Genomic DNA, 24,747 nt, shown 5'->3' with positions numbered 1-24,747 from the left:
CAAATAGACCAACAAGTTTGTCTATTGCATAAATAGTCTCGCCCGATATTTTTAGAATTTGTATGCTCCCGAATAACGCTATAAAAGGCGAAGTGTAATTGGTCGATATTTAAATTGTTATTTATAGATGAAATGTCACCTGGACATGGTAGTCCACGCAATGCTGTTAGATCTACTGGTAGACCAGTAGAGCTAATTTTGATATAATCTCTGTTTTTACAGTGATTCATCAGTGCATGCCATCACAGCTGTATATATTCCATTGAGCTCTATCCTGTACAAATATGTTTTTTCTAAGCTAGTCGTGGGTGTGGCAGTTCTCCTACGGTTGATGCAGAAAGGAATAAACGTCCAGTTATGATGTTCTATGTGAGCGGCTGTCCTCCTAAGGAAGAGCACCTGATAGTGGTCATGGAAGCAATGACGGCTCTGCCTAAGAGATACGATTTTCAGATACAAATATGGTTTTGTCGTTCAGATTTATAAGATGAGGTGACATTCCCTCAATTTTAATAAGAAACAATTAAGACATTAAAACGATAGACATAGATGGTCAGCAGCATCTCATATCATAATATACAGATGAAACAATTTCAACTCTGAATGGATCTTCCAAATTCCATAAAAGTATTAGACATGTATGCCATTGTCTCTGGTCTGAAATTAAATGACTCGAAACTGAAATTAACTTGGATTTATGGTAAAATATTTTCCAAGGAAGGTTTTCATCATACAAGATGGAAGCTTTGCAACAATTTATCCTTTTGAGTATGCATTTAGTTAAAATGAGAAATTCATCTTATCATTTCCTTACCAAAATTATTAAAAATATAAATTAAATGTTCTTTTATTTCATAAAATAAACTACACAAAAAAAAGAACCCAGAACAAATAGAGAGAAATTCAATACAAAAATATGGAAATGGTGGGGTAAAAATTATGAATATTTAAAATTTTATAACTATATTAAAATCTCATGAATAAGCTATTACAAGTATAACCACAAATATTTAGTTTCATATGGAGATTAATTTATTCCACTTAAAACTAATAAAATTAATAATATACTGGTTATGTTGGTTACTGATCAACAGAAACATAGAGAAATTTTCAGAAATAATGACCTGTAACGTTTGGTATAATTATAACATTAACAGAAAGCCTGTTGTTGTTGTTTTTGGTATGTGTGTGTGTGGGGGGGGGGGGGGGGGGGGGGGTGGGTAAACGTAGAGGGGGGGGTTAAACGTGGGGGTGGGGGTTAAACGTAGAGGTGGGGGTTAAACGTAGAGGTGGAGGTTAAACGTAGGGGTGGGGGTGTAGCTCAATGATGAGCCACTTGCCCGAGATCTCGTGGATCGGCGGATTCATTGTTTTATCCGTCGGGTGTGCTTTTCTGATTGTTCGGAAAACTCACATTAAACACTCCTTGCTGGTATTAGGTAGGAGTAACCTATCTGTGTACTAAGTGTCGACATAATTGTAGATTTTGTTCAAAATGTCTTGATTTACTTACCATTTGGTCATGAATAAAACATGATAAACAAATCATTGCTATTGTAGGCTAGGCAATTATTAGCGTTTCCCAGAAATGATCTCAACGAGTGGCATGATGTTTGAGTTTGGTAGACACCTTATTTATTTATTTATTTTTATTTACGGGAATTGGTTTTATACAAGTAATGCCAAAAATTTCATTATACGTGGTGACATGGGAGTACTTATATAAAAACAAATCTCCAATCAGTTTGTGAACATTATTAATGTTGTTTTGGTGTATCTCTGCAAAGCTAAGTGAAAGATATATATATATATATATATATATATATATATATATATATATATATATATATATATATACCACTACGTAGACGACTATTGTTACAGATAAAAGTACCAAATACATGCACTTTACCATAGACAGGACCGAACATACTACACAAGGTTATGTACAAGTCGAAGGTCACTAGTTGACGGAATCTCTGTAGAAAATCACGTGAATAACACAGTTACGTCTTATGACCTTACACTTACTTGTTTCTGGAATTGGAATCTTCACGTCAGTGGTGCAGTTACAGACATCCAAGTCAACATTCTCGGCGTAACCGACACACAAGCACCAGACAATCCAGAAACCACACTGTCCAATCATCACGAAACGAATATACCCCTCTTCGTGTGCTTCATTTTTAAATATCACTAACTAGCCATTAAAATTGTATTCAATATATACTCTTCAAAAAAAGAAACGCTTAACTAGTATATGTTAGGACTGGATTGCAAATTTATAGCATCATATCTTTGCTCAATACCAGAGCAGTAAAATTGAAACTTGTTAAACATGATCAGATCATCACTTGGAATGAAATCGTCTATCAAATCAACAGGATTAGGCCACTGTATCAAGGTCACGGTCATGGACACTAATATCGAGTATGAGCCCCATGAGCAGCAATGACGGCTTGGCACCTCCTACGCATGGAATCAAATAATGCTTGAATCACAGGCTGGGGAATTGTAGCCCATGTTTGTTGCAAAGCCTGGAGCAGCTAGGGTAGCGTTTGTGGCGCATGGTTACGTCGCCGTAAACGTCGATCTAGTTCATCCCACAGGTGCTCGATGGGGTTAAGACCAGGTGACCTTGAAGGCCATGGCATCACTCCGACATTGTGTTGATTCAGGAAGTCTGTTGTTATACGTGCGCTATGTGGTCGTGCATTGTCGTGCTGGAAGATGAAATTTTCTGCGTTGATGAAAGGTATGGCGTGACGCTGGAGAATTTCGTTGCAGTAACGTTGGGCTGTTAGATGACCTGGGACATGTACAAGGTCTGTTCTGCCAGTGTAAGTGATGGCCGCCCATGCCATAACACACCCCACTCCATATCTGTCCACCTGCCGCACACAATTATTGGCATAACGCTCGTTACGTCGTCGGTAAACTCTAGCTCTGCCGTCGGCGCGTTGAAGCAAAAAACGCGACTCGTCGCTGAAAGCCACTCTTCGCCACTGCTGTCGACGCCATATCAGACAACGTCTGCACCATGTAAGCCGTAGACACCTATGTTGCGCGGTTAAAATTATCCGTCTAGCTGGTCTTCTAGCTCGGATATTGGCTTCACGTAAACGGTTTCTTACGGTCTGGTCCGAAATTCTTCGCATCCCAGGTATGGCAGAAGTCGATGATGAAGTAGTTAGGAATCTGTCACGTAAATGTCGTAGACGTATGTATCTGTCTTGCGCCGGTGTGGTAATTCTGGGACGACCGGATCTGGTGCGGTCAAGTGACACTCCAGTTTGCTGATAACGGTGCCAAAGCCTAGATATTGTACTCTGAGATGTGTTGAAAAGACGTGCAACTGTTGATTGCGATTCCCCGGCTTCCATCCGGCCAATTGCGTTGTTACGTTGTTGTTCTGTCAGCCTGGGCATAATTTCAACGTTACGTAGCGACACTATCGATAATGCGTGTGTGAATGTAACTCAATTTTCTGTCAAGGGGTAGTACACGTGCTGTACGTGCATGATTTGTACGTGATAAATGTGAGCTCTGCAACCATTATTATGGATATTGTGAAAAACATATTTGCACGTGCTGACGTCAAATCATGCGTTTTGTCAGCTTCAGAATTGCATGATATCATATCCACTAGCTATAGAATAAGATAATACTAAAACATTCACTATTGTGTTATTTCAAAATTAATGTTATGAAAAATATGCTCTATGCGTTTCTTTTTTTGAAGAGTATATTTTGCGACCGGCACCGCCTGATTGGATTTCAGTCATTTCAATAAGAAATTGAGACTTCTTGAGTATGTCGTAACTTAAGGATTCCATTGATTTCTAAAATGTATCTTTTGTAACATCCATCAATGACAAAGGCCTTCCGTTCGCAGAATTCCCAGGAGGAAATTGGTATGCCTGATGGCTGGATAATTGAAATATGTTTAACGAATCGCTACAAGTATTTGACATAGCTCATCGTGGCAGTTTACACAATGTTGAATTGGTTATTGGTAGTTGTGTTGTGGGAATACCTGTCTAGGCGTTGTACAGAAACATAAACGAATCGTTTAGTGGCGGATCTAGAAGGCACGGAGGCGCGGGATTTGATGGGGGATGAGGGCTTAATAAAACTAACGTTTGTTTTGTTTAACGACACCACTAGAGCACATTGATTTATTTATCATCGAATATCATACATATGGTAATTTTGACATATAGTCGTAGAGAGGAAACCCGCTACATTATTTTTCATTATTAGTAGCAAGGCATCTTTTATATGCATCATCCCACAGACAGGACATACCACGGACGTTGGTATACCATTCGTGGTGCACTGGCTCGGACGAGATAAATAGCTCAATGGGCCCCACGGATGGAGATCGATTTCACACCGACAGCGCACTAAGCGAGCGCTTTACCACTGGGCTACATCTTGCCCCGAGGCTTAATAAATGCAAATGTAGTGCTTCAACTGTTGTAGCCAGAGAGTAATAAACGCATTACAAAAGTCACTGCTACCAACCTGAATGTCTTTAAATTAGATATGATACAGGCGTGATGGAGCTATGTGGCAGGGCATCTGCCTTAAATGTGAGGATCATAGTATCGCCCCCTTAGATAACTCATTGAGTTAGTTATCGCTCCAACCAGTTTTCCACGACATGTATATCATAGGCCGTGGGAAAATGTATGATGATGAGTGACAAACGAGATTTGTAAAAGGGCGATTTATAGAAGAGAATTCTAGGGTTATTTGTGATATTATGAGCTACTGTAAAACAAATAAAATTCCATGATTATTTCTGATAATTGATTTTGAAAAAGCACTTGATATTATTGAACAGGAATTTATAGACAAAATACTGGAAATACGGAAACAGGAAAATGGACAAAACTATTTTTATATAATAGTTGTAGAGCAGTTATAAATATTGGCTTTGTTTCAGAATTTATTAAATGTTAAAGAGACTGCAGACACGGCGACCGTCTTTCCCCATATCTCTTCATGGTATGTGTGGAGTTTCTATCTCTTGCAGTTAAACGTAAGTAAATTAAAACAATACATATCAACAATCAAAACCATTATGTATTTTTACACTAAATGGATCATTAAAAAGCTTAATAGAAGTAATAGAAATAGTACATGATTTTGCTTTTTGTTAAGGCTTAGAATCAATGCAAATAAGTGTACTTCATCATGAATAGGTTACAAAATGAAAGGTGGGAAGAACCCTTCAAAATCTGTCGCATAACATTTTCAATAGATCGTTAGAAAATGTGTGACAAGTTTGAAAAACATCTATCTATTTCCAGGAGGATTCTGCTTTCATGGTTCAAATGTTTACTGTCTATTATTGGAAAAAATACAATTATAAAATTTCAAATTCTTCTACGTTTTACACATTTGTTTATTGCATTTCTCAGTGTGGACAAACCCCAGAAGACATTTTATCAAAGCCTCTTTGGTATAATCCAAACATTAAGATAAGCAATAGATTTGTGTTTCATGAAACGTGGTGTGAGCATGACGTATTTGATCGATGATGAGGGAACATTCATGTCACATGACACGTTTTGCAGGAAATATAACTTATGTGTAAATTATCTGCAGTACTATGGGCTACTGGATTCAATATCAAACAGTTGGAAGACCTTACTCGCAAATGGCAATGTTAACAAACTTAGCCAAGTACCAAATTTAAATATAATTTTTTTAGAAAACGATGACAAAGTAACAAAGGTATTTTGAACAAATTCATACAGTAAAGTTTGTTTTATTTAACGACGCCACTAGAGCACATTGATTTTTTATCTTATCATCGGCTATTGGACGTCAAACATATGGTCATTTTGACACTGTTTTGAAGAGGAAACCCGCTGTCGCCACATAGGCTACTCTTTTTTCGACAGGCAGCAGGCAGGATAGCACAAACCATGGCCTTTGTTGAACCAGTTATGGATCACTGGTCGGTGCAAGTGGTTTACACCTACCCATTGAGCCTTGCGGAGCACTCACTCAGGGTTTGGAGTCGGTATCTGGATTAAAAATCCCATGCCTCGACTGGGATCCGAACCTAGTACCTACCAGCCTGTAGACCATTGGCCTGCCACGACGCCACCGAGGCCGGTAAATTCATACAGATCCAAAACCTATCATTTAGCAAGAAAAATGGAAACAAAAATTACTAACAGAAACTACGGATCAAGATTGGAAAACATATACAATATTCCTTTCAATATAACCGATGATTCAAAACTACAATCTCTCCAGTTTAAAGGGACATTCCTGAGTTTGCTGCACTGTAAGATATTTCCGACTAATAAAATACTTCTACGATTAAACTTACATATTAAATATATTTTCTTGTTTAGAATATCAGTGTATGTATATTCAATGTGTTTCTGGTCGTCTTAATATTTGTAAGAAGCCCAAACTGGATTTTATTTTGAAATAATTTCGTATGTACGAAAAAATAATATTTTAGGAAATAAAATGAAATTTAACCTAGTACAGATATTAGAATGATCAGAAATACGTTTAATATACAGCCACTAATATTTTATGAGAAAAATATATTTGATATGTAATTACAATCGTTAAAACGTCTCTGTTAGCCGATAACATCTTACAAATTGCAGCAAACTCAGGAATGTCCCTTTAAAATAAATCACAGAATATATTATACAAATAGTAAATGATGCAATGTAATTTATACGAAACAGAACAATGTAGTTTTTGTGGAAACACAAACGAGACATTAATTCATCTATTTGCTGAATGTCAATATGTCCGAACTGTTTGGTATGGGTTCTTTGAGGTACTGAAAACTAAATTATAACATAACATAATTATACCTTTCAAGATTTATACCTTTTTGTTAGGGCTTTTTATTAATTTTCCAAAACCTGATATCATAAATTTGTGTTTAATACTAATGAAACAATATATTCATATAATTATGTAGAATTAAAAATGTATTGCCAATTCTAAAAACATGTTTAGAACATATTAAGTCGTACAAACACATAGAACTGTCTTCGTTATATTTGTACTCTCTAGCAAGAGCTTCCAAAATAAGAACAAAATGGGAAAATATTGGTCAGGCTTTATAGTCATAAGTATATCTTACGATATTTGTGTATGTATACATTTGTTCTCACATATATATTGTAATTATAGCCAAATTTTATGTGTGTTATAGTGTTTTCCCTAGCTTGTTTTAGCATAGTGCAGCACCATGCCTCAATAGTCGAACACCATCTTGCCTCAATCAGCGCCATGCTGCCCTGAGATTAAACAAGCGTTTTCAGTAATTAATTCTAAAATTGCCTTTATAAAGCACCCAAAAAGGTATAATTAATTGATAAAATATGCCTTTTATATCTTTTGCCATTCATTTATTAAAGCAAGCACATAAATTACATTAATGTTTATTTTTATTAATGTTTTTTTGTTGTATTTTTAATGAAAAACAAGTGCCCCGAAAATGGTGAAAATGCCCCAAAAGTGTTTGGTCTACCATGCCTTGCCTAATTTGTAGGGAAAATCACTGTACTCTGTGAATGTAAGATCAAATAAAAATGAAAAAAAAAAATGAAAAAAAAACCCGTTACAAATTCTTCTACGTTTTACACATTTATTTATTTCATTTCGCAGTCCGGAAAAAACGTTGGGTGTTTTTAAAAAGAATACTGTATTGTGTAAATGTCTCTAGAATGGTAAAAGAGATCAAATTAAGCGCAAACTATTAATGATTACAAACATTCCCAGTCTGGAGTTCGCCGCGTTAAGACGTGTTTGTTTCGCCTGTGCATACTGCACGTGCTTTTGCTTGCTCGACTTGGGAATCCTACATTGTGTTGTTTTTGTCAGCGAAATGGAGTTTTCTACTGGGATGAATGTGGCCACTGGAACTGATTGAAAGCTTGGACGCTTCTCGTTTCGACAGCCTGCACCACCAGGGTGGATTTTTTTTTTTTTTAGCGAGACTGTCGTGTAATATCATAGGGTTTTACGTGCACATTCAGAACAAGCTGTTGTAGCGTACGCCTGTCGTGGGCACAAGAGCCGGCCTTGGCCGGCTCCTCCGTCCATGACAGGAAAGGTGGGGGAGGGGAGAGGAGGAACCGCCTGCACTGGCAGGTGCAAGGGAGCACCAGCAGCCCGATCAAACCGATAGCAGGCGGGTGGGGGTGGTGGTGGTGCTATGGAATTGGAATGGAGCAGTTAAATGCCAAAGAGAAAAGGGTGCGCAATTTTGATTGAGGGAATTTGGCGCAATTTTGAACGGTCGGTCGAAAGGTAAATGGCCGAGCTAATATAGGTTTTGATATTAGTGAATCGAGAGTAGTTCGTTAATTTTAGACCAGCGAGATTACTTCCTGCTGACTTTTGTCAACACGTTTTTCGGTGACTCGTATGACGGCAATTCTGCAGAACGCCACGGAGAGAGAGAGTACTACATGAATGGCCGTTAGATACCATTTATCTTACGAGTTGTTTTAAAACGTATCTAAACTAACGAAAGCGACTTGGATACGTTTTTAAACAACTTGTTGTAAGATAAGTTGTATCTAACGGACACGTAATGTTGTATTCTATTTCTTACATATCCTGAAAAAATAGTTTTAAAATCAATTTAAATGCCTTTTCCAATGAAAACCTATTTACGGCCCTTGCGGTTATAGTCAACTTGTGCGTCACAGACAAGTCAATTTCATGTTATCTTGTACGTTATGGTGTGATCGATTCGACCGTTCTCTTTTTCCATTGGATGGTATGGTATTGGTGACCTGATCATCACCTAGGAACAGCCAGTGGTATGTCTTTAAAATTGTTAATGCACGTATATGTGTTAACAAGTATGTGTTATCAGATACCAACCAACGTGATTTTCTGAGTTATGAGAAGCCATACAATCGTTTTGTTGTCCAATGATAAGGATCATTTAACGCGAAATGCGCATACTGCAAGCGGTGTGTATACAGCCTGAAGAGCCGGTACAACTGACAGAACACCTCTAGAAGGGAATGGTTATCCAATCATTTCGTGAAATTTTCGTGACCAGATTTCAAGTAAATGAAATTCTGTATCCATTCATTTGGTGCAGAGGAACTTTTTCCAGCGAGTTATATACATACATACAAGTTGCAGGCGATTCGGTGCCATAGGTTCGAGTCCCAGCAACGGCATGGAGAAATGTGTGAGGTCAAAAAGGATTTAATTATCCCCTGCGCCAGTACGTTAATATCTATGTATGTAACAGTCAATCTCGACATACATACAGTATATAGATATTCATACATCAGTACATACATCCTTTTTGTATGGATGCCTCAATAGCTTAGAAGGTATCGTGGCATGTCTGCAGTTTGCGGGCATTTCGGTGCCATAGTTTCGAGTCCAAGCAACGGCATGGGACAATGTGTGAGGACAGAGAGGATTTAATTGCCCCCTGTGCCAGTGCGTTACATACATACAATACATACAATATATTCACACATGAATACATACATGCATGCATGCATGCATACATACATACATACATACACACATACACACATACATACATACATACATACATACATACATACATACATACATACATACAACAAAACCACCACAATTTATGGAAGCTGTAAAAGAACTTGATATACATATGTGTGATATTACCGTGTGATACTATGAACCGCACACTACAAAGATGTGATCGTTTTACAAGCCAGACATATTAAAGTGAGCGTCACTTCTCTTTATTTCAAGTTGTAACGCATATCAAAGAAATGAGCTAATAAAAGGAATGGTTCGTGTTTTACGGTAAAATGTGCACGTAAGCTTTTCAATTTATTCCCTATATTTCCAGACTTATTTCCAGAACTTCAAAAGATTTTATGTGAAGTAGAAAGTCGTAGCGTAAACGGACAGACAGGATCGATATTTAATAATGCATGGAAGTGGAAAGTGGTCTACACGTTTTGACTCATTTAATATCTGTGAAAAGTACTCAGATTTACGTCAATAAACAATTTTATTATCTTAATCGTCTGCAAAGATAGGATGGTCAGTCGAAACGAAAGATGCAGTGGTAATAAGAGAGATTCAGAGACAGTCAGACACAATTAAAAGACATAGAGATGCAGACAGAGATGGAAAGAGAGAGAGAGGGGGTGGGTGGGGGTGGGGGGGGGGGAGAGAGAGAGAGAGAGAGAGAGAGAGAGAGAGAGAGAGAGAGAGAGAGAGAGAGAGAGCAGACGAGGAAGGAAACCTGCTGCATCTGAAGGCACTGGTTGGAACGAAAAGAAACTGAGTCCATGGAGGCTGACACATCACGCCGGTGTCCGCCCGTCTATTGCTCGTCAGAAAGAAAGAAACGTTTACTGTAAAGTAAAATCTGAGAACTGTGCTTTCCGCATTTAATGCAAGACGACGTTTCACATGAGTCATATTTGATTCACTAACACGTATCACATGGTTCTTTCTATACAGTTCATATATAGTTCCACCTTCTAGTCTGGGCGAAATGAAGTCTAGTGGTTAGAGCTCGTGCCCGAGATATGATGGCTGGTATGTATGATTTGGTTTGTTTTGTTTAACGACACCACTAGAGAACACTGATTTTTTAATCATCGCCTATTGGATGTCAAACATTTGGTAATTCTTACACGTAGTCATCAGGGGAAACCCGCTACATTTTTTTCCATTAGCAGCAAGGGATCTTTTCTATGCACTTTCATACAGACATGAAAGCACACACCACGGCCTTTGACCAGTTGTGATGCACTGGTTGGAACAAGAAAAATCCAATCACTTGAATGGATCCACCGAGGTGGTTCGATCCTGTGACGCAAACATATTAGGCGAGCACTCAACCCACTGAGCTAAATCCGATACCCGCTACGTTTTACATTTAGCAGTAACCAATATTTTATATGCATTTTCCTACAGACAGGAAAGCACAGGTCATGATATTATTATACCAGTCGTGGAGCACTGGTTGAGACGGCGAAAACAGCCGCGGAATGAGTCCACTGACATGGTTCGACCCTATATCGCAAGCAGTTTAGGCGAGCGCTCTACCAACTGAACTAGATTTCAGATTGTAGGAATGATTCCAAACGGTGTATTCTAACGAGTACTGTACGACTGCCATATCCAAAGCCGTGGTATGTAATGTCCTCTCTGTAGAACTAGATGTAAAATGATTAAACACTAAGGTAATGTGTCTATAAATAAATATTTATTTTCTTTTAATTTTAGCACATGTTTGTTTCGAGGAGATGACCTGAACTCAAGCTGAACATTGTAGCAGCTACTTAGATCGGTGTATGCTTATATGAGGACCAAGATTTTGAGAATAAAGAATTTAATTGCTTTACTCTGAAATGGCATCGTGCGGAATTGCCTTCACAAGCCGGCAGTGCTAGCATACTATACAGTTAAAACGACAATTTAAAAACTGAATACTGATTTAAAATGTGTATGTATTAATTATTCTTTTACCTTGAGTACAAAACATCACATGCAAATTAAACAATTTACGACTATTTTATGAATTTACATTATTACAAAATCCAGTAAGAGTGACCGACAGGATTGGATGCTACTTTAATGGATACGTGGTGAATATGTTTTATATACTGTATATTTTGCGACAATGATTGTCGGGGTAACCACTGTTTATGTCGAGTGTTAACACATTACATTTTTTTATATTGTTACGTTAACTATGCATATATTACACATGTGAGATCCATTAATGTGTAGAGATTTACCACAGATGCATGTAACACTCGAAATATGGCATATGCAACTTTGAGAAGAAGGAAGAAAGGAATGTTTTATTTAACAACGCATTCAACACATTTTAATCACGGTTATTTGGCATCAGGGCCCATATTTTCGAAGCAATCTTAGCCTACGAAAGCGTAAAACCATCGTAAACTATGACGTCACTATGGTGTGTGCTGTAGTGACGTCACAACGTCACGGTGGTTTTGATTTCGTAGGACGTAGATGGCTTCGAAAATATGGGCCCTAACATATAATGAGAGAAAACCCGTTGCCTGCACGCAACGATTAGCAGCTAGCTTAAGGGTGTATACTACCAAATAAAATCCCATAGACGACAATATTATGTGGCTAAAACTCCTAACCGCAGCGTATCAATCGACATAAACGCCACGGACATAAATACTACCACCCCTCACCCTGTGAATCAGAAAAAACATAGGGGACAAACTGCTTATTTCTGAGATAACGGGTAGCGTCTATGACTACCCTAGTTCTGCACAAAATTCGAGTACCTTTTTCTACAGGTACCCTATACATGTTTCAAGCACAAGGCTACTTGACACAGTGGTACTAGATGAAATAAAATTGCATACATTTTTTGCCCAGATGAAACTATTATTTATACAACCAACACACTCACATTTATCACCAATCACAGCACTTCTGGTATTCACTTCGAGCTTTGACCCAGCTGGACGTTATTTGGTTTAGTACTACCTTAAGGGATCTGTTATATGCAGCATTCCACAGAAAGGATAATGCATACTATGGTCTTTGTTACGCCGGTTGTTGAGCACTCGCTGGAACGAGAACAACTTTGAGAATATGCACACCTTTAAATAGACCGGCCTCGGTGGCGTCGTGGTTAGGCCATTGGTTTACAGGCTGGTAGGTAATGGGTTCGGATCCCAGTCGCGGCATGGGATTTTTAATCCTGAGTGAGTGCTCCGCAAGGCTCAGTGGGTAGGTGTAAACCACTTGCACCGACCAGTGATCCATAACTGGTTTAACAAAGGCCATGGTTTGTGCTATCCTGCCTGTGGGAAGCGCAAATAAAAGATCCCTTGCTGCTAATCGGAGCGTCGTTAAATAAAAACATTCTTTCTTTCTTTACCTTTAAATAGCGAGACATCAAGAATAAGGGTACTCATGCTTTGTAATATATTTGTCAAATTGGAATTTTCTTTATTGCTCTAAATATAATTCAAAGAGAAATGGCGCAAAACAAGCCGTTAAACGTGAAATTAATATTACCAAACTGAAAGAAAACTCATTTCTAATAGATCTAAATACTAAATATGAATGTCTGAAGATTTTATTTCAAAATCTAGTATAGATACTTTTTTTAATTACACACGGGGAGGTGGATACAGACTGCGACGAGCGACGTTTATAGACGGGGTTGGATCATGTTCCCCTGGAAACTATATTGGGAAAAGAAATGTGCTTGGAGCGGGTGTGTGTGTGTGTGTGGGGGGGGGGGTCGATCCTCAACCAACCCCTCCCATGCACACAAGCCTACTAGTGTAGAGAGATTATTAAATGAGTGGAGGGATCGTATGAAAAGTAGCTAACCTACCCTATCTATGTTTGTTTCGGCACGTTTCAGAAAACAATATTTAAGCATTCACCCCTCACCCTTTGGCTACGACTATAGTAACAATAAACCAAAACGCATGATACTTTACAATAATATTTAATAACTACATCGAACTATATGGAATTAGCGCTGTCGTGTTTTCACAACATAGGTGTCGGAAGCGGGAGGGGGAGGGGGATGGGCCAGGGACACTGGCCCTTCCAACTCTAACATTGAAGAAATACTTTCAGGCGCGTGTGCAGGAATTATAACGGAGGGGCGGGTCTGATTATGGCGAGAGAAGATGTTAGTGGGTGGTCGAATCGTGCTCCGGTGGAAACTTAATTTAAAATCAAAAGAATAAGAAATTTCGCTGTGAGCAGAGAGTTAAAATATCGAAACCCTCCTACTGTACACAATCTAATTAAAATTAGCTCTACTATTACATGTGGATCTAACAGCAGCCCGTTGGAGCTCATGTCCAGTTGACCGTTCATTCGACCAAAAAAAAAAAAACCGTGATGGTATAGAAATAAAATCTGTTTATACTAGTATAAAATCCAGAGTTCATTACTGCACTTTTCCCCTGTTTTTTCGATGTTGAAATAAACCAACAAGTTCGCCTATTGCATAAATAGCCTCGCCCGATATTTTTAGAATTTGTATGCTCCCGAATAACGCTATAAAAGGCGAAGTGTAATTGGTCGATATTTAAATTGTTATTTATAGATGAAATGTCACCTGGACATGGGAGTGCACCCACTAGAGCTAATTTTAATCGGATTGTACTGTACACTAACCCGTATACTCTACCGTTCGAAAGCTAGACGGATATTTGGCGCGCGAGTGCGAAGATATTTGGACGGTTATGATCGTGATCCTATCCGTCCAAATATCCGTCTAGCTCAGGGACGGTATTCGGTCTAGCTGTACAAGTACCTAATTTTATGTATGTATCATAAATTGATATTCTAAGCAAGAAAATGTACCGTATATAAAAGTGATATATAATTTTAGTCATTAAAATGCTCTGTCAGTCAGAAACATGTTACAATAGCAGCAAATTCCAGGGAAGATAAAGGATTTTTTTCAGGGAGGGTGTGTAATGTTTAAAAGGGACACTTCCAGCATTCATGATGAGGAAGTGGATGCAACTGTTTAAAATGACACATGTGTAGTATTATCTATGGTAGAAATATGATGCTGACTATGATAGTGCAGCGTAGGCCTACATTAACGCGCTTAATAAAGTCGATGTTGCACATTTTGACAGACGTCTGCTGTCAAAATTCATTGAAAGGTTTAACTACCTTTCCATGCGGAACTCGTTTATTATGGAAAGTTTTCTTTTTCTTTTTCTTCTTCTTCTTCTTCTGCTTCTTCTTCTTCTTCTTCTTCTTCTTCTGGATATTTATTTATTTATTTATTATTATTATTATTATTATTATTATTATTATTATTATTATTATTATTTTATTTCTATTTTAATTTTTTAAGGCTAGTTACGTATCTTAGAATTTCGTTTGTTATTAAAATTTTAGAAAAACAAAACTTTAAATGGTACTTCGATAGTTTCCGTATATTACGGACGTCGTCGGATCCATAACTATTACGTCAACAATACGATGACGTTTCAATATGATTATGGACATCAAAGTTGCTTTACGTATATCCATTTGAATTTAGATTAAATTCGGAAATACATGAACGGCGTCGCTATTTGACGTCTATGAGCATATTCAATATGTAAAAGACAACATATTAAATTAATTGATATGCATTTATATAATATAGTAAATATGGCAAAGCTGTCACAACGGCTAGCAGCTGTTTGAATAATATTCTACAGTGTTGATATCACCAAAAAGACAGGTCAGTGTATTTAAGCATTTTTTATTTATCTTAGTAAAATTAAAATATTTATTAGTTAAATAATAGTGGTACATGTATTAGTTACTATTGAAGATATCGTTTCAGAAGCGAGTACATCATTTTGGTAGGAAATGTGTGTAACATTTCAAAGGGCGTCTATGGTATTCAGGGAGGAGGCGTACAGTTTTAAAATGGCACCTACAGCATTAAAGGAAATGCTACGTTTTAGAAGCGCACCTATAGCAATACGATTTTGGAAGTCCACCTAAATGCATTAATTATAATGTCAATCTTCCAAAGAAACGCCAATTCTACTACACATAAATCAATTTCTTATATTCCTTTTTTTCAGAGTACTTCGAAATTCCGGGGGAAGGGGGAGGGTCGTTACATTTCGATTACTGAAATTAACTCTTAATTAACTTGTCTCTGTAACAAGTCATGTAAACAGGTGGGATGAAAGACGTGGGGATCACCCATTTTCAGATTCCATTAACGTGGGGGGGGGGGGGGGGGGGGGGTATGAAATCCAATATAAAAGTACATTATTGAATTTTTTTATTATTATTACTATTATTTCTTGAATTTATGCTTCCAAAAGCATTCAGCTGAAATTGTCACAACTCCTAATGTCAGTCCCAATATGAGAACGAAGAATGCACTTTGCAGATCAACAAGTCCGATAACTCTAGCACCAGGTTGTTTTCCAGACATGCACTTATCGCACGAACGCCATCGTTTTCTTTGCCAAAGTTGCAGAAGTCCATTTTCTTCCAGTTCTACCATTCTGAAACAGAAAACAGTGTATTTGTTTTTTCTTATTCGACAATGACAGATATTAAATATATGTTTCTTCATTACTGTGTTAGGAAACGACAGCTATTAGCAAACCTATATATATATACTGGAAAACAAAAGAAATGCAAATGAAGCTTATGGTTATTTTGTAGTTAAAATAAGTTCACTTGATTACAAACGTCCAGTTCTGTAATTGTCCCGAATCTCAATATGTTACATGAGCTGGATACCATATAATTTACAAGTTGTTTACAAAAACGTATCTATCAAGCGAAAATTAAAGTTAAAGTTTATTTTGTTTAACGATACCACTAGAGCACATTGATTTATTAATCACTGGCTATTGGATGTTAAACATTTGGTAATTTTGACATTTTAGTTTTAGGAGGGAAAATGCTTCTTTATTAAATAAAAATTAACAGGCCCGGGGGTGGGAGGGAGCGCCTTGAGGACGAAAATGTACCGGTTTTTCTACTCTAAATAAAGATAACAAATCAGACTTGTGCCCCCCCCCCCACCCCGCAACTGTCCCCAAACACCCACCCCCATCTCCACCCCACAACCATCCCCCGTTGAAGACTGTGTCTCCACTCCAGATATCGTTCCTGTGGTTCTGCTTAATGTTGTAGCTAAATTATATTTGCGTTTCTTTTGGTGTTCGGTATATATTAATGATGAATATCAGTCCATCATATTATATCCATTAGATCTGTTATGCTTCGAGACGTTTTCGTGTAGATCATGTAAGACTAGTAAGGTACATCTGACATTTAACTTGTAATACATTAAAGTAGATGGAATCATTGGCTAAATAAAGTATTACCATCTAAACAAATAGTATTTAGTGAAAGCTGCAGTCTCACCTCGCCATAGTATTGTATTATTTACTATGTAGTAGTATATAATTTAGTATACTATAGCATTGTATTATTTACTATAGTAAATTATACAATACTATGATATAGTATTTTATTTTGCTATAGTACAGAAGGAATGTTGTATTATTTACCATAGTATAGTATTTTATTATTTACCACAGTACTACAATATAGTATTGTATTATTTACTATAGTATAATATTGTATTATTTACTATAGTGTAGTATTGTATTATTTACTATACTATAGTATTGTATTATTCACTATAGTGTAGTATAATACTATTTACTATAGTATAATATTGTATTATATGGTATAGTATTGTATTATTTACCATAGTATAGTATTGTATTATTTACTTTAGTGTAGTATTGTGTTATTTACTATGGTATTGTGTTGTATTATTTACTATAGTATAGTATTGTATTATTTACTTTAGTGTAGTATTGTATTATATAGTATAATGTAGTATTGTATTATTCACTATAGTGTAGTGTTGTATTATTTACTATAGTATAGTATTATATAGTATAGTATTGTATTCTTTACTATTGTATAGTTTTGTATTATTTACTATGGTATAGTATTGTATTAATTACTATAGTATAGTATTATATTATTTACTATAGAGTAGTATTGTAATATTTACTATAGTATAGTATTGTATTATTTACCATAGTATAGTATAGTATTGTATTATTTACTATAGTGTAGTATTGTATTATTTACCATAGTATAGTATTGCATTATTTACTATAGTATAATAGTGTATTATATAGTATAGTATTGTATTCTTTACTATAGTAGTGTTGTATAGTGTTGTATTATTTACTATAGTATAGTATTGTACTATTTACTATAGTATAGTATTGTATTGTATTATGTACTATAGCATAGTATTGTATTATTTACTATAGTATAGTATTGTATTATTTACCATAGTATTGTATTGTATTCTTTACTATAGTATAGTATTGTATTATTTACTATAGTATAGTATTGTATTCTATACCATAGTATAGTATTGTATTATTTATTATAGTATAGTATTGTATTCTTTACTATAGTATAGTATTGTATTCTTCACTATAGTATATTATTGTATTCTTCACTATAGTATAGTATTGTATTATTCACTATAGTATAGTATTGTATTGTATTATGTACTACAGTACTATATATTAAAGTGACTGTCATACGTTTGCTGCTATTATAAGACGTTGCCGACCTACAGAGCATTGCTAATGACTAAACTTATATATATATATATATATATATATATATATATATATATATATATATATATATATATATATATATATATATATATATATATATACAGTGGAACCTCGTTAGTCCGGACAGTATGGTTATTAAAAAAAAAGTCCGGATTGTCGAATTTCCGGATTACTGAAATGTACGTGATGAGTAACCTACCTTGATTCACAAACAAAATAAAAACGACATATTTGATTTTTAGAACCAGACATTTCTTCAACCAGTTTTGTTCTGTTGATCCGTCTCGTGGTGTGAATAAGGCGCTATTTGCATGTCCGTGTGGCCAGTCAGTCTACTATTCAGTAGTGTACTGCCAGGTGCTTGTCTTAAAGTTAGAAAATGCGATTAAATAAAATGAAATACTGTTTAAGACGTGTTACATTGTTGATACTAAATGTTTGATTACTATCAAAGTTTTAAATTTTATTAGTCGTACCGGTTAATGTTGTAAATCTAGGCCACGTGGTTGAGTTCATTTCCAAGAAGTGGGTACGTTGTTGAGGAATGCATATTGTTTCTCACTTGTATACAATCATTATTAGTTTAAAGTTTTTACGTTTACAGATTATATTTTAAACATATAAAATGGCGAAATTATAATTCATTTCTGCTATATCTACTGATATAATACTAGCGCCGACATGATACATCCCTCCGCCCCTAGCACAGAAATACAACTCTCTCAAAACCGGCGTGAAACTGAATGAGCATTGTTCCACTTGTGAAAGGGTCGCGAGCCAGTGTTTTGATAGCAATAACATATAAAGACGTTTCCTTTGTCTTTATTTTGGGTGACTGGCAATACCCTTGAGTTGGACACCAAAACAATTATGAACAGTATTCAGTAATAAATCATACAGGTAAGTTACGAGGGTAGTTACAAAACGAGGTCATGGGGTACCGTAGGGTATGATCAAGAGTTGCCCACTTTTAAAAATAAAATACTCTTCTTTGTTTTCATAAAATAAAACAGCCAGTCTGGTCATAGATCAAAGAAATTATATTTAAAAAAACACCAAACACTTGTGAACACTTGTGCTCTATCTGACTAACACTAAATAGACACAGGTGAATGGTTAAATAAACTCTTAAAACTGCGGTGTGAAACCCCGTGCAGCCATTTTAGCTCTGTCGATTCCATGAGCGTTAATTGGCGGATTACTTTTATGTGCAATCACCGGCGACCGGTCAAACGAAGCAATTTGCCTTTACTTTTTACATTTGGTTCAGAATTATGACCGTCCGGTTCCGGAAGCTGAATATTCGGTTTAACGAATAACTTTACTGGGTGGTCGGTTCATTTTGTGATAAAACCGTCCGTAAGGTGAGGTTTCCGGAGTAATGGAGTCCGGACTAACGAGGTTCCACTGTATATATATATATATATATATATATATATATATATATATATATATATATATATATATATATATATGAAATACATTTTCATTGTTTTGGAATATAAGTATTTGTATTAGTTTCGAATTAGTACACTAGTAGTCTTTGTGGTGGTGTCAGAAGGATGTATTTTCGAGTAAAAGATCTCGCCGGGAGTGCCTGCTTTCCTACAGACGAGGCACTATATAGAGAGTTAACTACTATTTTGCCAAATACCCACTGGACTCGGCATTGTGCAGAGATACGGTCGGATATTGGATTGATTGCGGATAACGGTTTGTCATTAACATTTAGCGATTAAAAAGACTGTGTTGGTCAGAACCATTCTACAGTGGGAGCTAACTCGGGACAGTGTCTTTAAAATGGAGAATAATACTTTTGTGACGTAGATATGAAAAAATGTTGTGCAACGGTAAAAACAAAAAAGAGAGAAAAAAGTCATGTGGATGATATACTAGTATTCTAAATGATTAAACAGAATAGAAATATGCTCGAGATTTCACCTTTAAAGTCTTCAGTCGGGAATTTACTGTTGCATATTAAATATCAACATGAACGTAAATCTGATGAAACGGTCGTTTATGTCATTTATAATGCGCAGTAGAGTCTTTTTAGAGAAAGATAACAGAATTCATTAAATGACACAGTTATTTGCTACCCCTTTGGCGTATATTATGTTGGTATGATGTTAATATGTCTGTCGATGGAAAATTAATAGCATTTAATAAGTATGTATACTCTTATAGATGCATACACATACATGTACACACACAAACACAAACACATACATAATATATTCCTACATATATATACACTTATACATATATACATACGTATTCGATAACAAAACACAAAGTATACGGGTACATTGAAATAAGGCACCTCACAAAACACAAAGTATACGGGTACATTGAAATAAGGCACCTCACAAATAACAAGAATACGGTAAAAGAACATAGAGTATACTGAGTAAAATTAAAAACTTCACGATCTAAAATTTTAATAAAGTCAATGAGTGTTGAAAGCAGGTATTTTTCAGGAATAAATATTGTAATGGCAATGTCTACACTCCATTTGAAACCCATCACAGCCACGTGATCTGATCCATAGCACGTGCATAGCACCATTGAGGCAAACGTGGTTTTGCACGTGCCACTGGCACGTGCAAATGTGCAGCGTGAACGTGCCGTCGGCATGTTGCACGCGGGAACGTCAGTAGCTGACGTTGCAAGGGCGTTGGGTTGACGGGCAATTTATGATCTGCGGACACGAGTACAACAAACGGGCACCACAGCTGATCGCCCCCGACTGGATAGACCACGTGTGATGTCATAGGCAGATGCCCGTCATATTGTGTTACGTCACCTCCGCAACCGTTTCATGACAGCTACAACAACCAGTAATGAACTTTTCAGACGTCGGGTGTCCGTGCAAACGATCCGAAATCGGCTGAGAACCGCTCACCTCCATGCACGGCACCCATATGTTGGACCCATTTTGACACAATTTGATCAACGTCAACGACAACTGTGGGTACAACGCCATTTGCAATGGACTCAGAGGGAATGGAATAGAGTCGTGTTTATCGATGAATCAAGATTCACACTGCGATTTGCCGATGGCAGGCAGAAGGTTTGGAGACGACGTGGTGAACGTAATGTTCAGTGTTGTGTCAGTGAAGTTGACAGATTCGGAGGCGGAAGTGCAATGGTTAGGGGTGGTTTCTGTGGACATGGACGTTCTCGACTTCTTTTCATCCGTGGCAACCTCAACGCTGCTGCATACCGCGATCAGGTGCTGGCCAAGGAACTTGTGCCCTTCATGGCAGCTTATGGTCCAAGCCTGATCTTTCAGCATGACAACGCCAGACCCCAGCAAGGCCATCTTGACAAGGGATTACCTGAGGAATGCGGGCATCAATGTCATGGATTGGCCTTCAAGATCGCCCGACCTGAATCCCATCGAGCACGTATGGTATGTGCTGGAAAGACGCATGCGCACTCTCAGGAACACGCCACAGACTTTGCAGGAAATTGGTGCCGCATTAGTGGTTCAATGGCGCAGTATCCCTAATGCAGTTTTATACGCATCAGGCAGTCAATGAGGAGGCATTGCATTGCAATTGTGGGTACACATGGAGGGCATACGCGCTACTGAACCTGTGATTTCATCAGACGACCCTGCTTGTGAATTACCATTTTGACTGCTTCTGGTTTTGACGAATGCTGTGGGTGCATCGAACAGATTTTTGACTTAACATTTATTCCTATTCTTTCTTTGGACATCATACAATTAAAAAAAATACCTTATTTAACACGTTCTGTCATATTTGCTAATTAGCCGAGATGAAACGGTTGTGAACTTTTTAATTTGACTCAGTAGTATAATAGGCTACGTAATTTCATTTTTAATGCCACACTTCGTCTGACTAGCCTTGGCACAATTTTGGACTTGTAAATCCAGGTAGAAGTTATAATTAGAAGTAAGACTGTAGAACGTAGATTCCGATTTGATCAGAGGCTCAGACCTAGCAGTAACTCGGGTCAGCGTGTGAAATAACTGACTAAAATCATCTAAGCAATCATGTTTGAAGAAGGAAAAAAATGTTGCTTAAAACTATTCAGCAATTTTTTTACTTTAATCAGCAGCTCTTACGTGTGAAATATTGTATGGTAATTGTGACCTTTGAACTAGACAACACTCCACGACGTTTTAAGTCAGGCCTCTGTAAATTGCGAGAATGGTCGTTCAATTCGCGCGTCGGTTACGCAGCGGAAGTCTCATTTTGCGAACTCATTTTTTGTTCCCGCAATAAATTTAGTACATCATTTGCGGGTTAAGCAGAAAAGAAATCGGTGACCTCAATTTGTTTTTACGTAATCTATAAATGGGTTACGGTAATTTTCAATTCTCGGTGGTCTGTAAGTATTAAATTGTAAGAAACGTACACCTTCGAAAAGCTTCTGGTGTATGGCGAGTTCATTGGAAATCCAATGGCAAAGTTGGCTTTGTAGAAAATTTGCTCGAGGAAGACTAAATCACAGTTGTCCTCGGCCCACATCCGTAGTACGGAGCGCTCACTGAAGAACACGTAATTCCCTTTCTCAACCTTTTGCCGGTGCTCTGGAAAATGCGGGGCCAACACGCCTGTGTCTGTTTTGTTGAATTTTACCAAACCATCCCATATTCTCTGGTCATCTGTTCTGTTTGAATACTACAAATAAAAATTAAAAATTATATAATTATCATATTGAATGAAAGACAGATTTTTTTTTTCAATCGGCTGGGATAGCCTTGTTATCTTTTTAATGTCAAGCACCTTGCGATTGTTTTCGTGATATCAATACCTGCGACTTTCAGTGATAAAGCTGAGATGGTGCATAGGTTTGAAATAGTGTTACAACGATTAAAGCCGCACACCCTAGTTCCATCCAGCGAAAATAAATTATAATTTGGTTAATCTACAAACCTGTAACACACTTAGATCACGTTTTTATCAAATGGAGTGAAAATGCAGGTTTTATATCGATAAATACCATGGGAATCCCCATGTCCCAATTGCTTGAAATAATTTTGAAAGTTAGTATTTTGATGTCACCGGTAGATGTCGCTCGAAGAACAACAATGCCTACGTCACGACAAATTTCACAGACTTGGGGTGTGTTTCTTTCACCTCTCCTGGACATGTTCCAACTGTTCTGTCCTGGTTGTATTCCCTCTCCAGATATCGTAAGACTTAGCAAATTATTGGTTTTAAGGGTTTGTATTTTGTATTGAGACACTTACTTGTCTGAACTTTATTGCTACTGAAAATGTTCACGAACTGTGAAGAAAAATCTCACAAATGAACAACAACAAATCGGATGTTGATTGCAAAAACCGTGCACGAGAAAACAAACCGAACCAAAATGATAACGGTCACGTGGTATACCAACGTCTGTGACATTGAAATGGAAATATCCCCTCTAAAAATAGATTAGACGTTGTCTGCTCAACGGTTTTTTCTCAAACGTGCGTCCGTTTTTAAGAAATACGAAAAATGTATTTTGTGGTATTACAAACACCAGGATTACCAGGATTACCAAAAAACACTTCAGGTAACGGTAAGTAAAGTGCAATTTTATTTGTGAAAAAATGGGTTTAATAGCGAAAAACAACGCCGTAATGGTTAACAACTAGCCGTAACTAGGGTGTGCCCCTTTAAATAAAAATGAAGACAATATTTCAGAACATTAGGTATAACAAGAAGTCTGTTCTCATGATGTTTACCTGGGTAAGCGATTATTTGGCTGTGTGGATTATATTTAATTTTACCAGTGATTACCGATGCGCTTTTTATCAAGTGTCCGAAAATTAATCCAGAACAGTATAGAATGCATGCATTTTTGGAATTTACGAATACAATTATGATAATTCTTAAAGCAAGTTTTAATTTCAGAACGTAACGATTATCGCGTAACCGACTGACGGTTCGCGTCAATTTGAAGTAACTCACCTGTAATAAAGTTCTGTTCTGTCAACAGAACGACGGTTCACATGAAATGTTTACCCTGATTTCCTAATGTCTATGATGACAGGTCATTGTTTTACGACGTATATTTGTATCATGGCATTCATTTTGTTTACAATTATGTCTTATGGTGTTAGGTACTCACATGCGTAGGGAAATAATAGGTTGTATTACGGCACCGAATAGTAATATATGTATGGCAAGGAATTATTTTTATATAACCAACTCTAGCTTGCTCAACACTACCTCGAACAGAGTCATCCAAAATGTTCCTCCAATGGTTCCCCACTTGTACTGTGACTGGCTGACCACATCTTGCAGAGTCTTCAGTGGCGGAATGTCTTTCTTTATGGTGAGGAAAGCCACCAGGTTCCCGCAGTACGCTGCAGCGATCAGGATCGTGAACAACCAGAAGGCAGCGATGATGATTCGTCCGGACACAGACAAGGGTGGTAGTTCGCAACCTACAGATGCAAAGACAAAGAGAGCAACTACAGATTGTGGATAAACAAATACATATAAATACGAATTAACAATCACAATGGACAATCAAGCTGACGACAGTGGTTCAAATCCCGTCAAAGCTGGCTCACACATTCTTTCTCATCTATCACCCTCTGCCTATCATTCTCATTATC

General features: G+C 37.0%; 1 protein-coding gene across 1 annotated transcript; it reads right to left on the bottom strand.

The window, feature by feature from the left end:
• Positions 1 to 15,786: 15,786 nt before the first annotated feature.
• Positions 15,787 to 22,869, bottom strand: LOC121370484 (glutamate receptor ionotropic, kainate 2-like). The gene is made up of 2 exons (XM_041495745.1): positions 22,548 to 22,869; positions 15,787 to 16,034 (listed from the first exon to the last, which is right to left on the bottom strand). Exons 1-2 carry the CDS (start codon positions 22,658 to 22,660, stop codon positions 15,821 to 15,823), a joined length of 327 nt encoding a protein of 108 aa, XP_041351679.1. The 5' UTR covers positions 22,661 to 22,869; the 3' UTR covers positions 15,787 to 15,820.
• Between the last annotated feature and the right edge of the window lie 1,878 nt (positions 22,870 to 24,747).

This window comes from Gigantopelta aegis, chromosome 4 (assembly GCF_016097555.1).
Source record: "Gigantopelta aegis isolate Gae_Host chromosome 4, Gae_host_genome, whole genome shotgun sequence".
In the NCBI taxonomy this organism is placed as follows: Eukaryota; Metazoa; Mollusca; class Gastropoda; order Neomphalida; family Peltospiridae; genus Gigantopelta; species Gigantopelta aegis.
Note: the sequence above shows the minus strand (reverse complement) of the source record. Positions and strands in the feature narration are given on the sequence as shown.

Coding starts and splice junctions, on each gene's coding strand:
- LOC121370484 (XM_041495745.1), bottom strand. CDS start 22,660: ATGTGGGCCGAGGACAACTGTGATTTAGTCTTCCTCGAGCAAATTTTC. Junction 16,035..22,547: donor ACCAGAAGCTTTTCGAAGGT/GTACGTTTCTTA, acceptor TTTCTGTTTCAG/AATGGTAGAACTGGAAGAAA.